We start from the raw sequence: 17,076 nt of genomic DNA on the forward strand, positions 1-17,076 counted from the left end.
GTACAGAAGCCAGACAATTCTGATGGCATCTGAGACAGGACATTGTTGATAATTCACTGTCTTTGTGTTTCTTCTCAATTTCAAACTCCATAAATCACTTTTCTCAAACCAAGAAGGGATGTGGCTTTCCTTCCTGAAACTCCTAGCAAAGAGAAGGCTGTCAATTTTCAGCTAGGGCAGCGGGAGCCGGCCCTGGCAGGGAGCAGTCCAGAGCCAATGGGAGATAAGAAGCGCAAAGCAGCTGGCTTTCCTCTTGCAGGTTCTGCTCGGCCTCTGTGAGATGAGGGTGATGCTGGGGCCCCCTCACAGGACTGAGGGGGAGTCAATCAGCATGAAGAGCATGCTAATAGATACAGCTGTGGCATGGCAGACACCTTGGCTCAGAAACACCCCAGAAGTCAGCCTACCTGGGAGTCAACACTGTGGCCCTGCTGGGTAGAAATGCTGACCCAAGGCCCCCGGTACCGAACAAGTGGCCAATTCCCATATTCTGTGTCATTTGAGGACTACCAAGTCCAAGGTAACAGGCACAGCGGTGAGACCCAAGGAGATCGGTGAAAGTCAATGCTAACTGGAAGCCTCACCCCAGACAACAGCATTTGACGATCAATGGGAAACGCTCATTACCTGTTTAATTAGTGGCCCATCAAGCCACTTCAGGACACACTGGAATGCTGTGGACTCCTTCCCGAGCTGCCGTGCTCTCTGTGGGTGAGGAGGGACAAGCGTGTTCTGGGCAAAGGCTCTGTACCAGTCATCCATGCTGCGCGTTCAACCTCACTTGGGCATCCGGGGCTCCCTGCACCGTCTGCAGTGAAGTGAAGGCATCAATCAGCCACCCAGTGCTCACCTGACTCTCCCGGAAGAGCCTCCACCCCGAGAGCCCCGCACATGGCAGCCTAGTCCTGCAAACCCCAATGCAGCAGCTGCATTGCCAACTTGAACCAACACTGCCAAGGAAATATGCCAATCAGACACAGCTCCCGTGGGCTCAGTGGCTGGTATAAACGGGGGCATGCAGGGCTACTGTGAACAGCCACACAGGTCAAGCACTGTACGAGGACGCCAAGAGTGAGTAGCAGATGGAAGTCCAAGCGCTAAAACATCCTGGGAGCGTGAGCTAATGGGAGCCAGTGAGGTGCCAATCTCTGTCTCTGCTGGTTCTGCACAGAGGGAACTACGGGCTTGGGAACAGACATTGCCAAAGGCAACTTGGGAGCAGGTACCTTGAAACAGGCATAGAAACAAAGGACAGAACGAGCAGGAGGCAGAGCCAATGAGGTTGAATGTCATCTCTAGAACCCTGAGGTCAGTCGCCCAGAAGGGCCGGACTATGTGGCAAGGTCTCTTGTTGCCAGAGCCAGCATTGCCAGCTTTTTTTTTTTTTTTTTTTTTTTTTTTTTTTTCGAGACAGGGTTTCTCTGTGGTTTTGGAGCCTGTCCTGGAACTAGCTCTTGTAGACCAGGCTGGTCTCGAACTCACAGAGATCCGCCTGCCTCTGCCTCCCGAGTGCTGGGATTAAAGGCGTGCGCCACCACCGCCCGGCCATTGCCAGCTTTTTATGACCTCACCCATATACGGCGATTGGAGGCCAATTCTAGGCACAATTGTGACAACTGACAAGTGTGACAGGAGCAGCAGTGTGGCCCGAAGAGTGGCCAATCCCCAGCACCACCACTGATCTCGGCATTTCCACCCTGGTAGGGCACAGGCCACGGTGACAGCCCCGGAAGCTCTGTGGCTCCCTGTCAAGTCTGTCACCACACAGTGAAAACACCAGCTTCAAAAGACAGAAAAAGTCCTTGGCCAAGCCCAGGAAGGTATTAATTTCACTACATCTGGACTGCTGGGCACACACAGCAAGACGGTGATGGAAAACACAGAGTAAAGCACGTTCCACGTCCGGTGCAAGCCACAGGCCACTGGCATCCCAGGGGAAAGCCTGCTGTGGCTGCGGCCTGCCCAGCCTGCTTAGCCGTTAACAGCACTCCAATGATGAGGCGACGGCTAGGCGGTCTCAGCTTCGGCTGACACTTTCTCAAACACGAACAAAGTCAACCATAGCAAAACTAAGGGGTTTTCAAACAAAAGACTGAGTGAGAAACATCTGTTTCCTCCATCGCCACCCTGATTGCATCACACTTCAAGACCGTCCCTGTGAGACGGACAGAGACAAGGTGGATGCCATCTCCGTGAGTATGTGCTTATTTGTGTAACTATGTGGACGTTCTATGAAACTCGGGGTGCCAGCACATTCCAAGTGACCAACAACCAGTGACCGTAACAGTGCAAACCCTGTGAGAATGAGCGACCCTGAGGCAGAAGCTGCTGTGTAGGGAGCTGGCCAGTGGACAGCGACTCCAATGAGAGAACGTCCATACGGTGCTATGGTGCACAATGTCCCTTTCTCCATCCCCGGCACCATGTAAACCAGGCATGGTGGCACACACCTATAACACCAGCAACCGGGAGACGGCAGGAGACTCAACACAAGGTCAAGGCCTGCCTGGGCTAACCAGAGCGATATAAAGAGACTCTGTCTCCAAACAAAAACTACCGCCAAGGAAAGGGGGAGCATCCAAGCCCAACACCCACCTTGGGTCCCTCCTCTTACCCAGTGGGGCTGGGTTTCTATGAAGGCTTAAACCAGGACAGCAGACGAAAGAGGCGCAGAAGCCCAGAACAAACTGTCTCCCACTACGTCGATGAAAGCATTGGCTCAAGCCCAAAGCCACCCTGCTTCTCGTCAATTTCCAAGTTTTTCTGTGTGTTATCATGTAATCAGGTTACTGCTGACATTTTTAAGTTAACGAGTGTTTCTTGACGCTCCTGGGATGTGACCTCTCACATAGTGAACCTGGACAGACAGAAATCACACGCACTAAAACCTGTCAGGATCTCATGGACTTCTTCTAAAGGTAAACGTGCAGGGCCATTTCAAGGGGTCACCCCTTCATGCTCAGGGTGCATGACAAGACAGTCAACCTGACCCCGCGCGCACACACACACACACACACACACACCTCAGGGTCCCCAGTTACATCCTAGCCTCCCCTGGAACACACCTACAAACCAGGTGCCCCCTCAGTGGTCCAAAGCCACCCATGTGGCTCTGTCTCCATGCGGGTGTGGCAGGCTACCAGGATGCCCTGCTTCCCCTGCTCTCTGTGAGAACCCAGTTCCATTCCTGAGGAGGGCTGCCCCCAGTCCAGCCAGATGGAGCCATAGGAGGCTTCCCCTGGGAGACTTGGTCTGGACTGGGGCTCCTGCACAGCCTGAAGCCGCCCAAGACTACCCAGCCCAGAATCCCAGGAGACACTCAGCTACCACAGGGAAATCCTGGTGCAGAAGCAGGCCCAGGCAGACTAACAGAACCAAGGTGGGGGTGGCTGAAGACAGCAGACAGAAAAGTAGTGCCCCCGTATCCACTGTGGTGAATGACACAAGCCAACAAGAGCCCCTGGAAGCTCCTGTCCCCTCCCTGAGTCAGATTTCCTGGCAAGCTGAATAACAGCCTAAAACGCTCTCACCCTGATCCCGGGCCCTGGAAATGTGACTTTTCACGGCAAACAGGATTTTGCACAGGAGCGGGGAGGTTGTACTGGAACAACAGGAGAGGCTGGAGCATATGCGGGTCCCTGTGAAAGGCAGGTAAGAAGGCTTAGAAAAAAAATCAGGGACCACAGCGAGGACAAGGTCTCTAGAGGAAGGAAAAGCCAGGTACCGAGGGATGCAGGGTCCTCCAGGGGCTAGAAATGACAACATCAGCTGAGGTGCCCAGAGGGCCTGCCCTGCCCACACCTTGATCTCAGCAAATGAGAGGGATTTTAGATGTCTGATGGTCAGAACTGGAAAAGAATCAGTGTTTGTAGGTCCAAGCTACAGAGTCTGTGGCATTTAGTGACAGCAGCCATGGGAAGCTCATAGAGTTGCCCACTAGAGAAAGAGACATGACCAACACTCACTCCAGGGCCACCTCCTACCGGGAGTGAGGGGCTCTTGGATGGCCCTGTGTCTAGCTCCAGGCTTGCACTGCCCCTGTGTTTCTGCTGGTCACAGCCCTTGCGACCTATCTTGTGGCCATTGCTCCCTGACCAGCTCCTGGCAGAAGAGGACTGTTTCTCCTGGGGCCTTGGCAACCATTACACGGGAGAGCATAGGAGTCACAAAACCAAAGGGTGTTGCAGTGGAGGAGAGCTGGTTGGTCTTCTTCCTGAAGAGATGCTAGTCGCTGATCTCCAGGTCAAACAGGCAAGATGGACTCATTGAGAACCCACACCTGACAGCGCTGGGAGCACTTGTGTGGAGGAGGGCCCTCCTGACCCAAGCCCCCACACAGCCCTGGCCCTGCTCAGGCCAGTGTCCTCATCCCAAAAGCCCCTGGCTGCCCCTGCTGCCTGTCAGGTTCACCGTGGAGATCTGAAGGGCCGGCCTCCTGCCCCCCCCCCCCAGCACTCTGCAGAAACATTATCCAGGGCTGAGCGGTCAGTGCGGTCCTGGGAGACTGTGAGCTCCCTGAGTCAGCACTAGTCCTCGGAGGGAATCTGTCAGTGACTGGAAGAAATATAAACTCCCCGGCAGAGAAGAGAGTCTAAAGAGACATATCGTGACCCCAAAGAATTAAAATCTCCCCAGGAATCCCATTCTGGGAGGAGGGCCTTGGTGCATAGAGAGGAACTTGAGAAGACGTCACTCGGTTCTGACTGATCAGACCACCCTGCAGGAGAGACTGGAGCAGAGCCAGAATGGGCCAGTGATGGACAGGACCACGCCCAACGAGGACTGCTTAGTTATGCACCCCTCCTGCCTTGTTTGTGCCTAAGCTGCTAGTGTTCCTAAGATGGACTTGGGGTACTGGCCCCTGTTGCGCAATATTACTTTAACTAGGCAGAGATGTGCTACATTCGTGGGTGCGGCATTTGTGTATTTATGTAAATGTGTGTTGCATTTGTTTCACCTTGCCTGCCTGAGGCAGCTGATTGGTTTAATAAAAAGCTGAACAGCCAATAGCTAGGCAGGAGAGGGATAGGTGGGGCTGGAGGGCAAAGAAAATAAGTGGGAGAAGAAATCTAGACTCAAAAGAAAGAGAAGAACAAGAAAAGCAAACAAGAGAGAAACAGGGACACATCTGGGGCCAGAAGCCAGGCAGCCACCCATCAGCCACAGAATAGAAAGAAAGGTAAAAGGCCCCGAGGCAAAAAGTAGATGAAAAGAAACAGGGTAATTTAAGTCAAAAGAGCTAGGCAAGCAATGAGCCTAAGCTAGGCCAAGTCTTCATAACTAATAAGAAGTCTCCACATCATGATTTGGGAGCTGGTTAGTGGCTCAAAAAAAAAAATTCTGGTATGAGACCTGTTGTGATATTTCATTTATATTTTAATAAGTAAAGCTCGAATAAAACAGCCACACTGATCAGCATTACAGACCAGGCAATAGTAACACACATCTTTAATCCCCATAGCCACACTAGTTGCCATAGAAACCAGGCAGTAGTGGTGCACACCAATAATCCCAGCACTAGAGAGGATTATAAAACATGAGGAGACAGCTCCCACACAGTCTCATTCTGAGATTCCTGAAGGCAGGATTGCCATCTCGGACTGAGGTAGAGGTAAGAGCCAGTGGCTGGCCGTTTTGCTTTTCTGACCTCCAGGCTGAACCCTAGTTTCTGTCTCTGGGTTTTTATTAATTGTGCTACAAGGACCCTTTTACATGTTCCTCTTCTCAATGTGGCCACACCGAATAAATCTCGTTGTCCACTTTTCACATTTATCTGTCTCTTTAACCAGTGTACTGAGGACAGGGGGCAAAGACCACACATTGGGGTTACCAGAACCAGGCCCACACCCTACAAACTCCAGCAACAGAAAGGTCTGGAAGAAGAACCAAAAGACCTTTGGGAAGAATAAACATTAGAAAGAAAACTGGGCAGATTCCATGCTTTGAACCCAAGAAAAGGGACCACAGGCTCTCTAAAGAAGACAGGAAGAAGACAGACCGGCTTCTACCCAAGCCTGAGCCCGGTCAGGCACAGCACTCCTGATGCACTGATCCAGCAACTGGAAGGCAGGGGGTGTCATCACAGCCCACCTTACCCGTGAGGAGACGGGCTTCAACAGGTGAGTTCCCAGCTAACAGTGACTAATTCACACCCGGCTGCTCTCCTCTTCCCACTCAGGAAGCCAAATGGGAATGAGATGTCCAGAAAGGGGCAGCGAGAGCTCTCCTGGTGGAGATGTCCAAAGATAAGAGCTAGGTTTTTTTCTCTCCTTAACTTCAGCCAAGATCCTTACCTTCCCTGCCTGCTTCCAGTCTACAAGATGAGAGCTTGGGATGGAGTCTTAAGGCCTTCATTTCTGCAGGTCTAGTCAATAAATGTTTGCCAAACACCCGGTGTATTCCAGAAGCAAAGAGACGAATGTCATCTCCAACAATATTAAACTGTAGTAAGGACGAAACACAGGAGGGGCAAGTGGGTGCATCCCATAGCATGGGTCATGACCAAGACTCTTATATAGGTGACATTCCTCAAATAGTGGTGCCAGGCTCGGGGAAGCCTGCTCCCCAGAAATCATGACCTGAGATTTACCTCCACTAGTTGGGGGTGGGGGAGATGGGGCGTGGAGGGCTTATCTATATAAGTTTAATTAAGAGATGTCTGCCATGCCTTCGTTCACCCTCTGCTATGGGACTAAAGACGTGGTCTTGACCAAAGTAGATAGTCCCAAAGATCCCTGGGTACAAACACTACAACGAGATAGTGCTAGGGCAGTTTGGGGCACAGAAAGTATTGTGGTCCGTGGAAGCTGCATGGCTGAGCTGCAAATGAGACCAGGATTGGACCGTTCCCTAAACCCGAAAAGCTGGTTTCAGTGCAAACTTCCACGCCAGCCGCGAGCGCATCTCCCCGGACCAAGGCAAGATTAGAACCACCGGGAACCCAGACAAGAAAGTGGGTTGCATTCCAAGCAATGAAGGAAGGACGGTCGATCCTGCGCCCCGAGGGCTGGACAAGGATAGGACCAGGGACTTCACAGTGCATCGAGGGCCGCAAGAACCTGAGCGAACTGCACGCACTAGGGCTGGGAAAGATGCACGCACACCAGGCCGTGGGTATCTTTGAGGCTCTGGAGAGCTCACCGCATCCGTTTCGGCCCCGGATTTTGCGGGAGCCACGTCAGAAAACCGAGCACTAACCGAAGGAGACCCCGACGCCCAACTTCTGCAGGCAACCGGGATGCACCAATAGCGACGCAAGGGGGAGAGGGTGAAACCCACGCGACCTAGGCCCAGCCCTGTGCTCCGTGCCGTGCCTTGCAAACACCAGATTGCCAATAACATGCTATATGTACAGCTCCCCTCGAGACCCTGAGGTCTCTTCGAGCTCTGCTGCCACCCGATCCTCCAAAACACGAACACTTCCCCCGCATTTGGTTCAGTCCACCGCTGGCGCGTTACCTAGGAGACCGGCACCGGATCCACGCTTCCAAGGACGTCCCGCACCGTGGATCCAGCGATCCGGCGGCCCGGTGCCCAGAGGAACCCAGGGTCTCGTGGGTTCAGCACTGGCCGAGGGGGGCGCCCAATCCACCGCCACCCCACGCGAGGATCCCCGGCCTGCCGGACACCGAGCCCTCAGCACAGAACCAGCCTCGCGTCACTGTCTCCGTCAAGGCCGCGCAGCCAATGAGAACCAGAGTCCAGGGACCCCGAACCCCGCGCGCGCCAGCCAATCGGCGCGCCGGCGGGAGCAGCATGATTTGCATGGATTTCAACAGTCTCAGCCAATGAGACTATGACTGGCGTGAATCAGAGCCAATGATAGGCTGCTAGGGGCGTGGCCGCGGGCGTCCCACGAGGTAAAGATGCTGCGGGCGGAACCTGCGGGAGCGAGCGGGATTCGGGGGCGCTCAAGTCGCAAGGGCAGGGCGGGAAGGAAGATCCGGAGCGGGGCGCGGGATCCGGAGCTGGAGGCCCCCAGGTGAGTGCAGCTGGGAGACCCCGGCGGGCACCTGCGAGGCCGCGCTATCGCGGGTACCGCGGTCCCTCTCCATCTCATCTTCCCCAGCCCTGCATCCCTGCCCCCGCCGCGGTTCTCACCTCCTCTCTAGCCTTTCCACCTCCTTCTCCAGTCTCCCTGCCCCCACCCCACCCTCTCTGCTTCCCTGTCATCCTGCCCCACCTTTCAGTCGACATCCCCGACCCCAACCCCAAACTTCATCCCCAGCTCTACCCCCTCGCGCCCCGCATTCTCTCCTTGCCCTTGCCTCCCAGCTTCTCATCCTCTCTCCCGGCCTCTGCGCACTCCTAGTAGCTGTCTTCTCCATCCCTCTCCTTGTAGCTCCTCTAGACTCATTCTTCGCCCTTGCTGCCTGCCGGGTGCCCCTTTCGTCTTGACCCCAGCTTCCCACCCATTCTGTTCCCAGCCCCTTCCATCCCCGCCGGCCGCCGCTGCCACCATCACCACCGCAATGCTCTGTTTTGCGATGCTCCCCAGCACCTTGACACTCGTTGAATCTACGCCTTGTCCCCTTGCCTCTGTCTCTAGACCTCTACCCCCACCCTCAGCTTCTCTCCCTATGCCCAGACCCTGGCACTAAGCACATTCCCTGTTCCCTACCTGCTGCTGCTGCTGCTGCTGCTGCAGGATGCGGAAATCAACTGCTGCACTGCTGCCTGCTGCAGTATCTGCAGCAAGGTATACCTACCCACCTGCCCTCCCTCCCTCCCTCCTGTCTGGCACACCCAGCTTGCTTCTCCTGGCACATGGCCTGGGGTCTCCTGCAAGATGCCTTCCAGCACCCTTGCTGCCTGCTTCCCAGTTACCATCCCCCTCTTACTGCTCAGTCTCATTTTGTGATTCAGCGTTTTTGGGGTTGGTAACTTTCTTTGCTTACTGATGTGAAAGGGACCTGTCTTAAAGGCAGGTGGTCTGGGCTCCGAAGGTATGAGAGCCACATCAGAAACCAGACTTGAACTGCTCATTTGGAAGAGGGGCGGGAGCCAAGGACCCACCAGTGGGGGGCTGCCTCTTGCTCCATTCCATTTGTCTGCCCTGTGTTGAACCACATCCAAAGGAAGATGACATAAGTAATAGCTCTTGGAGAGATGGACTATTCGCATTTATGGAAATTAATACATCTACATCGCAGAGCAGGAACACCAAGTTCGGTCCACAGCTGTCCCGCTATCTGTCGCTTCAGGGTTTCTTGTTTCTTTGTAGTTTCTCCTCCCCCTCAGAACTCCAGCCCCCAACTCCCTTCAGTGCCAAGAATAAATTTCCACCCTGCACGTTGCAGGGCTTGGGGGCCTGTGTGTGTGAGGAGTCCCATCGATCGATCCACCTGCTTCTCACTTGGCAAATGTATATTCTGCAGAGACCAGGCTAGTGTGCAACTACTGGGGTCCTGGCCTTGAGCTTTTCCAGTGTGGGTCCCTCAAAGTGTACTTGACTCTTGAGATGCTGTTGGTCAGGTCCAGTCTGCAGCCTCCCCCAGGGAAGCTGTCCGTGTCTACACCAGCCTTGGCGGGGCTTAAAGTGCTGGGTTGTGGCAGGACCCTGTCTGGAAAGCAGCCTGAGGGAGACTCCCTTCTAAAATAGAGATCCATCCTTCCGCCCTTTTGCTACACCGGTCAACAAATGCCCTGCGGGTGCCCAGTCAGGATCTAGGCATGGCGCCAGGCAATGGGCAGAGAAAGGCCCATCACAGAAAAACGTGAGCCCTTTTCACACGTTTCCAGAGAGCCCGAAATCCTGTGAGTGTGGATGTGGAGCCTGGATGGGGGACGTGTGTAGGAAAGCTGTCAGCCGCGGGAGACAGGGAACTGTGACCCTCAGGCCACACGCCCTGAGAAGCCAGAGGACCAGGAATTCTGTGGCTGCCCCACACAGAAAATGCCCTACCCTTGGGCTGGCTTCTTTGTCTTTTCAAATTCACCTCCAATGACTGGGAGGAAATGGCAGGCCCCATGTTGATGTGGCAGTTTCTGGGACAGGTCCAGTCTGAAGCTGGTGGACTTATCCGGTCTCCATCTCTTCTCTAGGAGTTGGCCCTTTGACCTGAGCTCTGCTCTGTGCAGCTTCTAGGTCTCTGCATTCTCCACAACACATAGTGAGCTCCTCAGTGGTTGGTGCTCAGAGCATACTGGCCACCCTGAGTGTGTCCTGCACCAAGATGTCTCAGTTCCTAAACTCATCTGCTTGCTGGATGGGGTTCTAACAGACCTCCCTCCGCTCTGTGGAATGGTGTGTGGTTAGCTCTCAAAGACCTTGGGGGGTACTCTGTGGGGTTGGGACTGTCTTGGCCAGTTTAATAGCATACCTCTCCTGAGCTTCCTCCATATATGTAGCCAGTCTACTCTCTCTTGCAAGCTGCCTAGGTTCAGATAAGTAGGATTGGGAAAGGGGAGGATGTGAAGAAAGAGTGGAGACCATCCCCCTTATATCTCACCTGCAGTCCGGCCGTGGCTAGAATGGTTGTCCTTGCTGTGTTCTCCCTGAGCAGTTACAATCCATCACCCAACCCAGTGGCTGAGAGCCGCACATCTTGGTCCTTTCTCAGTTGCTATCACAAGATCCCTGCTTTAATTTACAAAGAACAGAGGTTGGCAGTCTTCTGCAGGTTCACTGACAAACGCGCCCGCTTTCTGAATTCTACCTCCCAAAAGTTTCGTCCTTTCTCCTTTCTCCAAACATGGGCTGAAGCTCTAAGTCCGTCTGCCCTGACACCCAGGGCACATTCTCCCCGCGTCCCCTTCTCCCCACTCCACTCCCGTGCAGCTGCTTGCTCCAGCTCTAGCTTGGAGAACACACCTTTTCTTCCTTTCTCCATCTTTCTCCCGGCACCTGCTGAACCTCCCCTATCATTTTGTCTTTCAAATCCCAATAAAATTATCTTCGTTCTTTCTGTGAAGAGAAATTAAGAGAAAAGAGACAATAATGCAAGGTTATTTGGCTCAGAGTCCTGGAGGCTGCAGAAGCCAAGAGCATGGCACCTCAGTGAGAGCAAGGGCTACATCATTGCATGGCATAGGGCATGGCACCACAAGGCAAGCAAGCATATGTCGGCTCAGGTCTCTCTTCCACTTTATAAAGTCCCCACCAGGCCTGCCATGGGGTCCTACTCCAATGCCATCATCTCATCCTGATTGCCATTCAGTAACCACCCACCCTCCGAAAACCATCAACATAGGTGCCCAGGTTTGAATGAGAGTGTATCCCAGGGGCTCATGTTTTCAACACTGGCTCCTCAGCTGGGACCTTTTTAAGAGATAGGGACGAGCTGGCAGAAATGGGTTCTTGCTCCTTCTCAATGTAGGAGGGCTAGGATAAGTAGAATATGTGGACAAAGAGATTACCATGAATCTACTCAGAAGTTTAAATCATTATTGTAAATTCATAAATACCATCAATGTGTAAAGACCTTCCCAACAGACATTGGAAGGGCGGACAGGAGCAAGACCCACCCAATTCTGCCTCAGGGCTAGGAGAAGACCCTGCTGATAGGGATGAGAGATGGGCAGGGAAGACAGGGTTGTGATAAGCAGAGGTAGGAAGAGACTGTCTGGGAGCTGGGAGGACCCCTCTGTGGTCAGGTCATGCGGGAGGGGGTGCTGGGACAGCTGAGCCACGGTGAGAATCCAGTAGGACCGAAGGCAGGCGTGTGAACATGGGTGAAAAGGATGAAGAGATGCCGAGGGCTTCAGGTCGTGGCCTTGCAGTCTGTGTCCAAGAGCCTTGAGAAGGAGTTCTGAGGTTCACCTGGGACCTGGGGTGGACTGCCTGATCACCTGACAGCTAATTCTGAGAGAGGGAGAGAGGGGGAGAGAGAGAGAACACACCCAGGGTAGATGCTGCATTAAGTAGGGGAGGTGAAGGGAACCCTGGATTATTCTATAGTCTAGGAAAGAGAGAAAGGGGAGGGAAGGGGACAGATGTGTTACAGCCGAACAGACTGCGTTGAGAGAAGTGGGGAGCCCTGGACTCAGAAGTGGCCAGGAGTTTTGAGCAGCCTCCCAAGGCTCAGCATGGCCTGCTGTAGGCCCACCGCACCAGGCTCCAGGCTCCTCACCAAAGGCCCTGGTCTCTCTGCTGTGCGTCACTCACGCTGGTGCAGAAACGGTCCTAGAAGTTATCGTAGCTGCGCTGAAGTGCCCGAGCTGGCAGTGGTGGGAATCGGGACCCAGATCCCAGTGCTCTCTGGCCGACCCTGTGGACACCACCTCCTGGGTGGCTCTAGATTTTGACAGTGAAGGGGGAGGAAGCAGGTGAGGAAGGGCTGGGCTCGGGAAGTGACAGGCTTCACCCAGGAAATTCGTATTTCCATCCAGCACCCATCTGTGATGCAGCCTTGTAGCTGGTCTCTTGTAGGTGGTTTTTGTGGTACGTTCTTCTGTTTCCTAACTTACTGGGGTGTTTAGGGGGACACTCTGGAACTATGTGATTATGATGCATCCATTAAGCCTCCAGTGGCCCTGCTTCATGCCACCACAGAACCACGTGACATCCCGCTAGAGCCAATCATGGGTGCGCCTTATTGGGTCTGCAGAGCCTGCGGTCTGAGCAAACCACACAGACCGAGGGTCCCCCATGGAACTGGGTGAACCCCATCGTTAGTAGAAACCTAGATGTAAGGGTTCCAACCCCACACTTAGATAAACGCCCCTAGTTATGTTGGTCTGTTGGTGAACTTCCCTAACTCTGCTTTTCCTTAAAGCTAACTGATGGTTGAAAGCTCCGGAGAAGGGCATTCACCAAGGTTTCATTAGTTCTCAGGGAAGCGCAAAGCCGGCATTTCTCCTGGATCAGGCGGCTAGCTTTCACGGGCTTTGAATCTAAAGGTGTGCCTTGATCCTGAGGGCAGAGCTGAGCAAGAGGCAGCTGTTAGCTTGGGAGGCCTCCTGCCAGGGGTTGTGCACCGGGGGGGGGGGGGGGGGGGGGGGGGGGGGGGGGGGGGGGGGGGGGGGGGGGGGGGGGGGGGGGGGAATTGGGGGGGTGCTGTTGGTCCAACTCTTGGACAGAACTCTGGTCACCTCTACACCACTGATTCCCTGCTGTTCCCAACCGCTCCCTGGCTCCCCTTCTCTGTTCCCCTCCTCTCCTACCTCTGCTCAGGTGGCTCCCCTCACCCCCACGCGTATTGCCTTTCCCTGGCAACGTGTAAAGGGTATTTTTAGTCACCCAGGCCAAGAGGTGTTCAGGTGTCAGGCCCAGGAGTTTTGGGGCCATCTTGTCCCCTTTCTTCGGTGGATAATGTAGTGCCTAGAGCAAGACTGCAGATCCCAGCACTTCCCAAGGGGACACAGGTGTACTTCACTTCTCACAGGAGAGCAGGCCTGAGCCTCCTTGTTTACAGCCTACTGTTGGAGGCAGAGGCTCAGGGGACCTTGGTGCCTATACTGAGGCGCCTGGGGGTTCTGGGAATGCTGTCCTGCCTTCTTACCCTGACAGTAACACATGGGTCAGCTCCTATGGGGCATGGACACTGTCTCACTGGTACATGTAACAGCTACAGTGGGCCCCGAGTCCAGAGGAAACGGTGGCTTTACCCAGAAAGGACGTTTTCAAATGAAGTGTGAAGGCTGAGCCCTGGGGCCTGCTGTTGGCCCCCGGAGCTGTGGTGGTGTGCAGGGTGTGCTGTGCTCTCCCACTTCTCTTCAGTGAGACTTCTCCTGACTGGAAATATCACTCTTCACAGGAACCATAAATTGAGTGTGATCGCTACCCTTGGGAAACCTGACAGTGGGGGAAATAGCTTAGGATCAGAGGACCAAAGGTCTCCAGGGGCCACCGTGGAAGTGTCTGCTGTTCGGTGGATTTGGAGGCACAATGTCTGCAGTGGAATGAGGAGAGGTGAAGCTAGGCCTGAAACCCGAAGCAGGAATAGTGGAAACCCAGAGACAAATGTTGGGGTTCACGCTGAAGATGAGAAAAGCAAAACAATCAAGCCACTAGAAAAGTCTTCCCTCTACCAAGGCTGGGTGACATCAGATAGGGAGCCGAGCCTCTGTCCTCCTCCTCCAGTGCTGGAATTAAAGGCGTGTGACTCCCTAGTACTGAGATTAAAGGTGTTTTATTCTTGCTGCAGAAACCCATGGCCAGGAGGTGGCATTGAGACCAGAGGAGACAGCACAGGGTGTTGGGCACTGTGAAGAAAGGGGTTGTCCTTCTGAGTTAACCAAAGATCTTAGGTCCCAAACATCTACCACAATAATGTCCAGCCTCCTATAGCTGAGGTTGTCTGCTTGCTTAGTGTGTGAAAGATGATAGCTGCCCGGGGTCACCCCACCTCAGCGCCCCAAGCACTGCCTCTGAGCCCACAGCATCCTCAGGGAAGGTCACAGGCCCTAGGCTGTTCATGCGGCCACCCTATCCCCAAACACCCACACACAGGCCCGTGTGCCTAGCTGGTCCTCCCTCCCTGCCTCACCGACTCCAGAAGGTTCTGGCAAAGCCCAGTGGGTGCTGCTGGTGGGGGATGCTGTGGAAAGGGTTGCACCCTACCCTGTGGCAGCTGATAACCATGGTAACTGTGGAGAGCTTCTGGGGTGTCCCAGCCACCTGCTGTGTTGTATGGGTGCCCAGACCTGGCAGGCCCCAGGGTACACCATGTGGAACAGTGGGAGGTAGGGGGAGCCCTAAGCCAGGGGACCCTCCTCGCAGCTCCTGGAAGGGACAAGAGAGCACCTGTCCCCAGACTCAGAAGGATGCTGGTCCAGCCATCTTGTTCAGGGTTAGAGCTAAAGTCCAAGACTCCCGTAACCAGTGTCCTGAGGCTCCGCCAGACTCTTCACCTCCGTGATGCCTGTGGGTCAGCCTCTTCCTCATAAGGAGAGGGGAACTGACTGAAGTGAACTCCTTCTTGTTGGTAGAGCTGGGGTCAGCATGCTCCTGACCCAGCACCCTCTGTGGAGCTGGGATGGGGCAAGAGCCAGACAGGGGTGAGGTGGTCCTCTTCCACTGAGGCAGAGAACCCTACTCCTGGGCGGAAATCAGACCTGTGCTAGACCCTCCCCAGAACCCCATTCTAGGCAGCAGATCTGTTCATCCATCAGGGGCTCCCCCTTCTAGGCTCCATTCTCTAGGGAGCCCTTCATACATGATCGTGACTCATTGGCACAAGGGGCAGCCCACTACAGAATGCAGCAGGTACCACATCCCTTTGACCAAGCACACACTAGCCAGATCCAGGCTTTAAAAGCCCAGTTCCCTGAAGGCAGTGTATTTGCCTCCCAGTCCCTCTGTGACCCAAGTGCTGCTGGGCCTGGTTATAGACAGAGCTGAACATGCCAAGAAGTCATGTCTCCATCCTTCTCCCCTGCCCCGAGGAGCTGCCCAGGAAGCCTCAGGACCAAAACCTCCATCTTGCGTATCCTCCAGGATCTCACCCTTCCCAGGCTAGTTCTGGCAAGCAGAGGGAAGCCTTCACAGCCATCAAAGGCACGAGACTTGGCTCACACTAACTGTAATGAGACTTGGCTCACACTAACCGTAGTGTTGAAGAACTCTTAGTCTTGCCTAGAGCACCCTGAGCCACAGGACACACCACAGGTGAGGCCAGAGAAGGGACAAGGACACACCCTTGAGGCAAGGAGGCTTCAGGCACAGTGCCTGAACATTGAGGCAGCTGTGATCCTGGCGCTGGCATCTCAGTCTGATGGTGTCAGTGTGGTTGGGTTGTCCCTCAACCCTTCAGTGTCCGCACTACTCCACCAAGGCAGGACATGCTGTTCTGTTTAAAGTAGAGACATTTAACTGTTTAGCCCTGACTCTCGCTCTGCAGAAGCCGTCCCAGGGCCTCCAGACCAAGTGTTCCCAGAAGACAGGCAAAGGAGGCCAAGTAGCTCCCAGCATGCCTGGGTAGGGAAGAGTGGACTGCTGAGCGCTTGCCCTCACTGGAGGAAGAGCCCGAGCTGACCCTGAGAGCTAAGGACAGTGACTGTGCCAATGATTGCCGCCTGTACTGTAGTCTCGTTTAGATTGGCAGCTGGCCTTCGCGTGGGTTAGCTCTTGAGATGTTTAAATACCTTACATGCACTCACTCTCAACCCCCTGGCTACCACCACCTACACAGTCCCCATTGGGATTGCCCTAGCCCTGGGCCTTGCCTGAGTCACACAGTTAGCAAAGGACAGAGTTCTTTGGTGGTGGACTCCTCTACACCCTACCAAGGGTGTGCATTCCCACCTATGGTCCACAGCCAAAAGCAACCCAGGATAGCTGGTGATGCAGCAGCCCAACATAGAACCGTAAGTTTACTTAAAACATCATTAGATTAGTTTTGCATTTTTTTGTAATTGTTTTGGGTGTTATGAGTCATGAACTTAAATATGAGAAAGCCAAGTCCCGGTATCACATAAAATAAATGTCTGTATGCTCTTGTGACCACAGACTAGGTTGGACACCCATGAGATACACCCCAAGGTTGACTACCCCATCAACCAGGCAGGTGCTCACTCACTCGTGACTTCCTTCCTGGGCCAGGGGCACCATAGTGCCAAGAAGCAGTGAAATGGTATGAAGGCCCCCAGCTGACTGCCCAGACAAGAGGTTCCTGTGGGGCTCTTTCTTTCTCTCCTTCACACGTGGACACTCAAACCTCCACCAGAAAGTGATTGGTGTAGTCACCGTGGCCACCCTTACCTATTCGCTTGCACCCTTGGCAAACACCTAGGTACCCATGTGCCTTCACCCTACGTCATACCACAAATTGTCCCAAACAAGGACCAGCTTGAGTGGTCACATCCCTCCCTCCTGCTAACAATCACTAGTCTCCCGCCCCTCTCTGCCTCTCTCTCTCTCTGTGTCTCTCTCTCTCTCTGCCTCTCTCTCTCTCTCTCTGCCTCTCTCTCTCTCTCTCTCTCTCTCTCTCTCTCTCTNTCTCTCTCTCTCTCTCTCTCTCTCTCTCTCTCTCTCTCTCTCTCTCTCTCTCTCTCTCTCTCTCTCTCTCTCTCTCTCTCTCTCTCTCTGAGACAGGATCTTACTGTGTAGGTGTGACTAGCCTGCAAGACACTGTAGATCAGGCTGGGCTTGAACTCAGGGAGATCCACCTGCCTCTGTCTTCTTACTGAAGGTGT

At 54.1% G+C, this 17,076-nt stretch overlaps 2 protein-coding genes across 9 annotated transcripts in view; one reads left to right on the top strand and one right to left on the bottom strand.

The window, feature by feature from the left end:
• Nphp4 (nephrocystin 4) overlaps nucleotides 1-7,631 on the bottom strand; it is an 82,287-nt gene extending 74,656 nt beyond the window's left edge. Inside the window, exons 1-2 of one of the 6 annotated variants that reach the window (XR_007593746.1) lie at nucleotides 7,459-7,625; nucleotides 628-808 (exon numbers count right to left, since the gene is read on the bottom strand). Coding sequence is in view for 3 of the 6 variants with exons in the window: in XM_050153264.1 (XP_050009221.1) it covers nucleotides 628-762 (135 nt within the window). In the remaining 3 variants the exon portion in view is untranslated. Of the gene's footprint in view, nucleotides 1-627; nucleotides 809-7,101; nucleotides 7,186-7,458 lie in introns of those variants that run through there. The other 5 variants (XR_007593747.1, XM_050153264.1, XM_050153261.1 and 2 more) reach the window with 5 other exon arrangements.
• Nucleotides 7,632-7,837: 206 nt separating this feature from the next.
• Nucleotides 7,838-17,076, top strand: part of Kcnab2 (potassium voltage-gated channel subfamily A regulatory beta subunit 2) — an 88,057-nt gene continuing 78,818 nt past the window's right edge. For 2 of the 3 annotated variants that reach the window (XM_050153269.1, XM_050153273.1), the window contains exon 1: nucleotides 7,875-7,981. The gene's annotated coding sequence lies outside the window, so the exon portion shown is untranslated. The other variant, XM_050153271.1, reaches the window with a different exon arrangement.

The sequence above is a fragment of the Alexandromys fortis genome, unplaced genomic scaffold (assembly GCF_014885135.2).
Source record: "Alexandromys fortis isolate MF-2015 unplaced genomic scaffold, M_Fortis_MF-2015_v1.1 scaffold_88, whole genome shotgun sequence".
In the NCBI taxonomy this organism is placed as follows: Eukaryota; Metazoa; Chordata; class Mammalia; order Rodentia; family Cricetidae; genus Alexandromys; species Alexandromys fortis.